Source organism: Rutidosis leptorrhynchoides, chromosome 1 (genome assembly GCF_046630445.1).
Source record: "Rutidosis leptorrhynchoides isolate AG116_Rl617_1_P2 chromosome 1, CSIRO_AGI_Rlap_v1, whole genome shotgun sequence".
Taxonomy (NCBI): domain Eukaryota; kingdom Viridiplantae; phylum Streptophyta; class Magnoliopsida; order Asterales; family Asteraceae; genus Rutidosis; species Rutidosis leptorrhynchoides.
The window spans coordinates 519,765,234-519,774,872 of NC_092333.1; the positions used below are offsets into that span (position 1 = coordinate 519,765,234).

General features: G+C 34.8%; 2 protein-coding genes across 3 annotated transcripts; both read left to right on the forward strand.

The window, feature by feature from the left end:
• Window positions 1–276: 276 nt before the first annotated feature.
• LOC139876933 (polygalacturonase-like) lies at window positions 277–6,174 on the forward strand. Of its 2 annotated transcripts, XM_071864332.1 has the most exons (9): window positions 277–809; window positions 893–1,024; window positions 1,513–1,680; window positions 2,118–2,138; window positions 2,235–2,442; window positions 2,542–2,623; window positions 2,833–2,941; window positions 5,607–5,723; window positions 5,819–6,174. In XM_071864332.1, the coding sequence occupies exons 1-9, from the start codon at window positions 543–545 to the stop codon at window positions 6,071–6,073; spliced, it is 1,359 nt and encodes a 452-aa protein (XP_071720433.1). In that variant the 5' UTR covers window positions 277–542; the 3' UTR covers window positions 6,074–6,174. The 2 variants fall into 2 exon arrangements, with proteins under 2 accessions (XP_071720433.1, XP_071720440.1); XM_071864339.1 differs by lacking the exon at window positions 2,118–2,138.
• Window positions 6,175–6,655: 481 nt separating this feature from the next.
• LOC139876946 (uncharacterized) lies at window positions 6,656–8,644 on the forward strand. The gene is made up of 2 exons (XM_071864349.1): window positions 6,656–7,394; window positions 8,285–8,644. The coding sequence occupies exons 1-2, from the start codon at window positions 6,732–6,734 to the stop codon at window positions 8,447–8,449; spliced, it is 828 nt and encodes a 275-aa protein (XP_071720450.1). The 5' UTR covers window positions 6,656–6,731; the 3' UTR covers window positions 8,450–8,644.
• Window positions 8,645–9,639: the final 995 nt, after the last annotated feature.

Genomic DNA, 9,639 nt, shown 5'->3' on the forward strand with positions numbered 1-9,639 from the left:
AGCTTCTCGTGCTACTGCTCACACTTGACATTCTGGAGGATGAGAGATATGTATATATGTGTTGTAATTTTGTTTTATTACTTGTACATTAGTATAATTAATTAATATAGTAAGTTCATTTTTTTAGGCAATATGTTATGGATGACAATAATTTAGTCTTCGTTTTGAAAGAAGTATTGACATGATGATGATGTGTCATAAAAGAAATACTAAGAGTCGCCTTATAAATAAACCCCGTGCATATTTTCTTTTTATTTTTTTACAAAACATAATGAATATTACTCCGTATAAAACAAGTCCTTTTATTGAAAATGAAAGTAACTAACAAAAATACAGGCCAAACAAGGCTCAAAAGCAGTAAACAAACCGTGTATATGTTATAAGATATGTATACCTTGTTTGCCCCTTTATATATTCAAACCCTACATCTTGGCAGTAGTACTATATACTTCCATGTACTCATCAAACCCACTTATGTTCTATAATATTACTATTACTATTATTATATAAATTCAAAATTACATCATTTTCTTACTACTACAATGGCATCACAAAGACGTATCTCATTTTTCTATTTTATGATTGTTCTTGTCCTTTTCTGTATATCATTGTTCACTTCTAGTTACCATGAAAATGTTCTTGACTACAAATCCGGATTCTCGGGAGCATGTGAACGTTATATGGATACCTTTAAAGATTATATGTTTCAAGAGCTTGATGTTTTCGATCCTTTAGCTCTATTTTCGACCACTACATTTGATGTCGATTCTTATGGTGCCAAAGGTGATGGAAAAAAAGATGATACAAAGGTAATTAACCATGATTATTTTTATATATAACAAACGGTTTTATGTATAGCTTTAATATATCGGTATTCTATTCGTTGTTTTAGGCATTCAAGAATGCGTGGAAGAAAGCATGTTCATCCAAAACTTCATCTATTTTTAGGGTGTCTAAGAACAAAAAATACCTTGTATCGCCAATCAAATTTGAAGGCCCGTGCAAAGCTTCGGTCACCATGATGGTACGTTAACATATCTATATTATCGATCTTCTTATGATACTTGGAACCTTCAATTTTGGTTGATGAACTTCTCAAATAATGCTATATATGTATCTAGTTTGGAAACATAATTTTTTTTACTAGGGGTGAAATTTTCTTAAAGAGTTTATATTTAGTGTAAAATTTTTTCCTCAATTTTTTCATGAACATACAACTTTTTGGATCATGAGTTCCTGAGATGGGAGCAAAATATATGGAATCTTTTGAGCAAAATTTCAGACCTTGAAAAAATTTGTTGGAGACAAAATAAAAATATCAAAAAATTTATGTCTAAAAATTTTAAATTCACTGAGACACATTCCGCCCCTTAGTTTTTCGCCATGTATGCATCAAAGTCCCTTTGGCGCATATATAAGTAATTAACACTTCCTCCTTTTTAAAATGTCACAAAGTTTGATACTTAAAATAAATATCGATAACATGATGCGTATGTACGTATTTGCGAGCAGATATCAGGAACTATTTTAGCATCTACAAAAGAATCGAAGTATAAGAAAGATGAAAAGCATTGGCTTAGAATCGATGAAGTTGACAACTTGGTGATCCAAGGAGGTGGTGTCATCGACGGTAATGGGGACTTTTGGTGGAATCAATCGTGCAAAGTCGATAAGAGCCTTGTAAGTATAGTTATAGTTACTATTAATGATTAATTATAAAAAATATAAAACAATCTAATATTTTAACCTTTCTAAGTTAACATCTTGTAAGTTATATCAATTTTAAAACTACAACTTGATTTAAATGTTTAGAATTGAACATTTAAATATCAACTTTAACCAACCAAACATCGAGTGACAACTACGCCTGTTGACCCTTTCTTGACTCCAACCACTACTAACAGTCTAACAACATCATGTTACTAAAGACAACTTCACAATATCGTCTAAACGGACCAAGTTTTCTGTTCAAGTTATCCGTTAACTAGTTATCCGGTACTTTGACGTATACGAAAAAGTGATTTTTCATAATAATTCAAGTTCATTAGCATCAAACTGATGTATGTCAATATTGACTTTGTTTTCATTTTTGGTGATCATAAACAAATGTTATGCAGCCATGTAAGGACGCCCCGACGGTACGTTCCATTTTGAGTATAATATCATTAAGTTTTATTTTATGAACCAATATTGTATTTTTTTTCTAACGATCGTTAGTTATTGATGATCGACAGGCTTTAACGCTCTCCAAGTGCACATCTTTGACATTGGATAACCTAACGGTTCAAAATGCCCAACAAATTCATCTATCTTTCGACACTTGTGAAAATGTGGTAGCATCAAATATTCAAGTGACCGCACCAGAACATAGCCCCAACACCGATGGAATCCATGTCACTCACACTCAAAAAATCAAAATATCCGACTCCATTATAGGAACTGGTTCGTATTTATCACATACTTTTCGAATGCTATATATATCTAGTTTGCTATGATTAGCTTTATTTGACATTTGAAGCTTTATTTTGTGAATCAAATAAGGTGACGATTGTATTTCGATTGTGAATGGATCCACAAATGTTCAAGCTACTGGGATAACATGTGGCCCTGGTCATGGAATTAGGTATGTTATAATTTCCTTTAAACACTTTGTTTATTATGTGAGTTCATATCTAACTTGGGTTAAAAACGCCCGGCCTTTTTGGTTGTTAGGTATGGGTCCTTTGGAACCAGAATTAAAATTAAAATTGACTAATTACTCATTAACTTTCCGAGTTCTCGAACATATTAAATGTATACTAATAATAATGTTTTGGTTTGTCCTTGGTTAAGTATCGGGAGCCTTGGCGAGAAAAACACAGAAGCTCATGTATCAGATATAAAAGTTGATGGAGCTACTCTCACAGGAACAACAAATGGTGTTAGAATCAAAACTTGGCAGGTAATTATAATAACGCTTGTTGGTCCGATTAAGGATCATTAACAACCATATTCGAGCAAAATCAAAGACGGAAGAGATAAACATGATGAATTAAACATAAATCAATATTATTAATATAAACGTTACACTTACAATTGATTTGAATGGAGAAACATCGGTTGGCCAGGGGAGATCGAGCATGATCTCCCCTATGCACGGGAATCGCCAAAACGGCTCTTCCAAATTAGGGTTATAGCCTGACCCCAATTAGGGTTACTCTCTTAACCCTAAACACATGTGATACTGATATATATAGACTAACTAGACTTAGGTTACCCTAATGGGCCTATCAACATGAACGGCCCAATAGTCGGCCCAACAGTCACATATGCTCATGTAACTGATCAGTTTCACGCGTGTAAAACATCTAGATGTAAAATGTAAGAATAAACGTTATTCGCCCAGCAACGACCATACAAAATATGCATCAACATTTCCCCCTTGGACGTTGCTAGCGAATTATTGTAAACACCTCTTGCAATCTTCAGTCAATCTCTGCAGTAGTACCATAATCTTATGAATCACAAGCTCCATCAAAAGTCTTCCAGAATACGTGAAAATCCAAACTTCGAACATCAAAGTCTTCCAGCATTGAAGTCGAAATGCTAATAGTCATCCTGCAGTTTCTTCAAACTTCACTCGTACGTGTTAACTATAGTACCAATGTAGCAAGATTCCCCCTAAGACTGAACTGAGATCCCTATCGACATCTCTGATAAAATCTTCAAACAAACCGACTCTCTCAGAATCATAAACTGTAGAATCTTCCCCCTCACTGTTAGCTGTATCCTATTAAACATCGTAGCACTAACGTTCATCCTGACTTGCTTCTTGTAAAGACAAAATATGTAGAGGAGTCCGTTCCACAATTAATAACTCAAATAAGTCTTTATTGCCATCAAACTACCAAAGAAAATCAAATTTGTATCTCATGATCGATAAACATCAACCTCAGTTCGCTCTACTAGGCGAAACCGGAACAAACATATTCCCTTCATAAGCGGAATATCGAGAAGTGCGGAATAATAAACGTTGTTGGCCCATAAATAGTCGTATGCTCCCGACTACCCCACAATACTTATCAAAAACAAGTGTTTCCGTACTCACTTACTAAATAAATCTAACGGATAAGGAGGTTGTCCATTAAATTTGTACATTATTTCTTCAGTGAATAAAACGATAGAAAGGTTTCGTGTGAAAATAAAAATAAATAATTAACGATGAGTTGTAACGGCCATTAGATAAGATTTGGGAATGATAAAACAAAAAAAAAATGTGAGTATTTAAATAATAAGAAAGAGGATGTGGACCCATTTGAAAAGTCAAAGGCTGAATAATTCTGTCCACCGAAAATTAAAATAGAATGGGACTAGTCTTCTTAGAAGTCTTGTGTGTGGGGAATAAGAATCAAGACAAGAAACACGTGGGTCCCACCAGTCAACATTCACCCAAAATTACAACCATGCCCTCGAATATATAAGATGTTTCTGCTTCTTCTTCGCACAAAAACGCGTATCAGTTCAGTTTTCAAGCTCAAAATTCGCGAAATTTACGCGTTTAACTTCATGAAACGTGCTTGAAAGATGTTCTCCCGCGTGTTAATTACACGTTTACGATTTTTGTACGCGTGGAGATGCTCAACCGCGTGAGAAATTAGATGATGAATATGCGGCGGCGATTGGTGGTTCTATGGTGGTTGGTGGCGGCCTTTTATCAAAAACACATCAAATCTTCACTAAAACGCACCAAAATTTACACGTAGTCCCTTTAGGACCCGGTAAACATTAACCCATTCTCAGATTTCACTAACAAACTCCCAAAATCACAGAATCAGTTGAAATCAGTTCTTTAAACTCGAAAATAAAAAAAAATTCATAACTTGAAAAATACTTCGAGTTAGGACCTGAGATTAAAGAGAAACATTCACTAGAAGATTTCTCACCTTTCTATTTAAACACTTTTCCTTAATTCGATCTAGATCTTCAAAACCCGAAAAAGTCAACAAAAGTCAAATGTTGAGATCTATAACGAATTTCAGCAAAAATTAACGTCTTTTACCTTCGATCTAATCACGAGCTCTGTTGTACCAGCTCTGATACCAATTTGTTGGTCCGATTAAGGATCATTAACAACCATATTCGAGCAAAATCAAAGACGGAAGAGATAAACACGATGAATCAAACATAAATCAATATTATTAATATAAACGTTACACTTACAATTGATTTGAATGGAGAAACATCGGTTGGCCAGGGGAGATCGAGCATGATCTCCCCTATGCACGGGAATCGCCAAAACGGCTCTTTCAAATTAGGGTTCTAGCCTGACCCCAATTAGGGTTACTCTCTTAACCCTAAACACATGTGATACTGATATATATAGACTAACTAGACTTAGGTTACCCTAATGGGCCTATAAACATGAACGGCCCAATAGTCAGCCCAACAGTCACATATGCTCCTGTAACTGATCAGTTTCACGCGTGTAAAACATCTAGATGTACAATGTAAGAATAAACGTTATTCGCCCAGCAACGACCATACAAAAAATGCATCAACAACGCTTGGACGATTAATAATAAAAAATGGCGTTACTAATGTGCCTGTTTTTGATGTGTTGATTGCAGGGAGGTTCAGGAGACGCAACCAAAATTATATTTCAAAATATCAACATGAACAATGTCTCGAACCCTATCATTATAGACCAAAGTTATTGTGATCAAGACGAACCGTGCAAAGAACAGGTCATTGTCAATAAGCTTGATATGTTTAATGATCATCATATATCTAAAACGGTTTCTTTCTAATGCTCTGTACTAATAAATGTAATGACTTATAGGCGTCGGCTGTTGAAATAAAAGACGTGACCTACAAAAATATTAGTGGAACCAGTGCAGATAAAGATGCAATAATATTCAAATGCAGCAAAAGCCATCCCTGCCAAGGAGTTGTTTTGCAAGATATAAATCTTACCACAATCAACGACGATCAAGCGAAAGCCACTTGCAACAACGTTCAGATCACCTATATCGGAAGCGTTACACCTCAATGTCCGAAGAATAATGTTCAAGACTCGCAAATATTTGATGCTTAAGATGTAATATCTATTGCACTTATGGTAGATTAGTATACTTACTTATTGTGTATCACTTGTCATTTCTAAATAAGAATATTATTATTATTATTATTCTGTTTATCGACATATCTATGTTTGCATCTAAATTATAAATATATTTTATACTATATATACATGGATAAAGAATAAAAAAATTTACTGTTCATAACTTTCTTTAATTACTAAAGGATATTTTCGTAATTTAACACCTCTAAATATTATTGCCAATTTTGTCATTTTACTTCATCTTTTTACTAATTACTTTTAAGCCACCACAACCATATCTCCTATCAACACCACTCTACTACCCGTCAGTTGCAACCGCCACCTGCCACCATCAGTCACCTGCCACCACCACTTTATTTCTACAATTTTTTATACTTCATTTATATTCATATTTATATTTATATTTATATTTATATTTATTTATTTTATAACTTTTTGAATACTATTGGGCATAACGAAAGCCCAAAGAAGTCCAGCTTTATAATGAAGGCCCAATCCAATTCGCAAACCCTAGTAGCATTTCATATCTCTGAATATAAACGTGCATACCGGCACTTTATGGTTTCCCTGCCCCCAAAATCTGGTTCACTCTCAATCGGTAGCGCATAACCAACACAAATTAACCGAAATCATGGCTGAAAGAGGCGGAGAACGTGGCGGTTTCGGCAGGGGATTCGGCGACCGTGGTAGAGGTGGACGTGGTGGTGACCGTGGAAGAGGTCGTCGTCGTGCCGGTCGCCGTGACGCCGACGAAGAAAAATGGGTCCCAGTCACGAAACTAGGCCGTCTCGTGAAAGACGGAAAGATAACAAAACTCGAAGAAATTTACCTTCACTCGCTTCCAATCAAGGAACACCAAATCATCGATCAAATCCTTCCGTCTTTGAAAGACGAAGTGATGAAAATTATGCCGGTTCAGAAACAGACACGAGCCGGACAACGAACCCGGTTCAAGGCGTTTGTGGTTGTTGGAGATAGTAACGGACACGTAGGATTGGGTGTTAAGTGTTCAAAGGAAGTTGCAACTGCAATTAGAGGTGCGATTATTTTGGCGAAATTATCGGTGATTCCGGTAAGGAGAGGGTATTGGGGGAATAAGATTGGGAAGGTTCATACTGTGCCGACTAAGGTGACCGGTAAATGTGGTTCGGTTACCGTTAGGTTGGTTCCGGCGCCACGTGGCGCTGGAATTGTGGCTGCTAGGGTTCCTAAAAAGGTGCTTCAGTTTGCTGGTATTGATGATGTTTTTACTTCGTCACGTGGGTCCACTAAGACCCTTGGCAACTTTGTTAAGGTCTGTTTTCTTCAATTTGTTAATTTTTTAATATTGATTAACTTTAAAATGTCATTTGCTACTTGTGAAACAAACTAAATGGTATTTGCTAATTTTTTTAAATCAATGTTAAAATTAAATGTGTCATATGACATATGTGTTGTAGTAATGTTGACTGATGATTGCTGATACTCTTAATCATGATGGTTGTTGTTTAAAGATTAATGGTTTGGCCGTTTGGGTGATAGTAATATTGATTCAGATAGTGGTTGTAGATCAGTAGTTAAATTGTGAACATTATGATATGCTATTATAATGTTTTTTAATTTATTAATGTCCCAGGTGTTAATACTGAATATCATTTAACTTATGTAGCTTTATATCCCACTCATAACCTGCATTGCAATATTTGGTTTGTTTAGTAGAAGTTATAGGTTGTGCAACTTATCAAGCCTATCGCTATTTTGTCATTTTCCATATTTGATGATTTGTATTATATTTCATTGATGCTTTAGTAGATCAGTAGTTATTTGTGAATATAATATTCTCTTTTTGATACGCAAAGTATTTTTTTACTGTTAACTGTGAGCAATCGTTTGGTTTGTTACTTTGTATATCATTATTTGGAGTTCAACCATACTAAGCCTCTTGGAATTGACTTCTTTGTCAATGTAGTAGACCAAGTAATTTTATTACCAAATATTTTATGAAGATGCGCATGTTTAGTCGTTTTTCTCTTTTGGTCTTGAAATCTCTTTGTTTTTTGTCGTTTTCACTCAAAGTGTTTATATCCAAGGTTGGTTGTTCACACTAACTTTGTAGATATAACTTGTACAGTTGTATTTTGTATGTTAAGAATAGATTGCTGCTATCTTGACACTATATAAAGCAAATAACTTGTCTGTTGGCAGGCTACTTTTGACTGTCTTCTTAAGACTTATGGATTCCTCACTCCGGACTTCTGGAGGGAGACAAGATTCAGCCGATCTCCATTTCAAGAGTATACCGATTTGCTGGCCAAGCCCACCACCAAGGCTATTACTTATGTTGAGGATGTTGCCGATATTCCTGCTTGAAAATCGTCTAGCTTTATGAAGGAGAACATGTTATGGCAATAGGACATTTTGATGTAGATTACCAGTTGTCTTAAACTTTTTATGTTTAGAGTGATACATCTTTTTGTCCGTGGCATGATTGCACATTCTTAATTTTAATGTTTTGGTTTTCTGGATCAATATTACCTTGAAAACTATTCTGTTTTGACTCTCTAATTTTTATCTGCCGCATTAAGCTCGTTTTATGATGAGCTTCGTTTATTCAGCCAGGTTACGTAGACTCTTTGTATAGATGTTAACAAATGTCTGCGACACAAAGTAAAGTAGAGATTACTCTATGACATTGTCTGAGACCGTTTGAATATGTGCTGTTTGCAACACTTGCTGCATACATTAGTATGTGATGTTTTGCTGAACTGAAAAACTAAACAGTGTAAATTGTGTATTCTTTGGTAATTTTAACTAACTTGAAAGTTGAAACTTCAGATTATAATGTGCTTAGATGAACTAACAAGGTTTACAAAAAATATACTGAAATCAAACATGGGGGTTTCTGGTGAGAGTGAAACCACAGGCTGACTTCTTAGACACAAAAGGGATTTTAATTCATGGCTACCAATAAGACTAAATTTGGATGAGGATTCTTAAAGTGCCAAGAGAATCAAACTAAGATAAGTAGCTCAAGACTCGTGAATATTAAAGTGTCATTTGTGATTTTATTACAAGTGTTGCAAAAAATCCGATTACTCGCCGATTAATTCTCGATTAATCATTTTTAGAAGAAATCCGTTCCGATTTCCAAAAATCCGTTTAATAAAATGGTCAACGTCAATTGATGAATCAAAATCGAATTTGGTAATCAAAGTCAGTCAGAGTAAAAAATGGTTAACATTTTAACATGAATTTAAACTAGAATTTTATAGTTTTGAGACAAAATGAACAATTTTAGACAATTATGTTATAAATTATCTTTATATTTTTGGTTTTTTTCTAAAATTACACATAAATCTTAAAATTTAATATTTAAATGTATACAGTACAATCCGATTAATCTCCGATTAATCCCCGAATTGCTGATTAATCATTCCAAAGTCCCGACCGATTAATCCCCGAATAGCGAATTTTGCAACCTTGTTTATTACGATCTTTTGGTTCGTCAAATTGGTATAAGGACTTGCTAGCTTTACTCAAATCTCAACGACAAAACCTAC

Excerpts from the sequence above, each read along its gene's own strand:
- LOC139876933 (XM_071864332.1), top strand. The coding sequence starts at position 543 with ATGGCATCACAAAGACGTATCTCATTTTTCTATTTTATGATTGTTCTT. Across the intron at positions 1,681-2,117 it reads GCAAAGTCGATAAGAGCCTT|CCATGTAAGGACGCCCCGAC; the intron begins GTAAGTATAGTT and ends AATGTTATGCAG. Across the intron at positions 5,724-5,818 it reads ACGAACCGTGCAAAGAACAG|GCGTCGGCTGTTGAAATAAA; the intron begins GTCATTGTCAAT and ends AATGACTTATAG.
- LOC139876946 (XM_071864349.1), top strand. The coding sequence starts at position 6,732 with ATGGCTGAAAGAGGCGGAGAACGTGGCGGTTTCGGCAGGGGATTCGGC. Across the intron at positions 7,395-8,284 it reads CCCTTGGCAACTTTGTTAAG|GCTACTTTTGACTGTCTTCT; the intron begins GTCTGTTTTCTT and ends GTCTGTTGGCAG.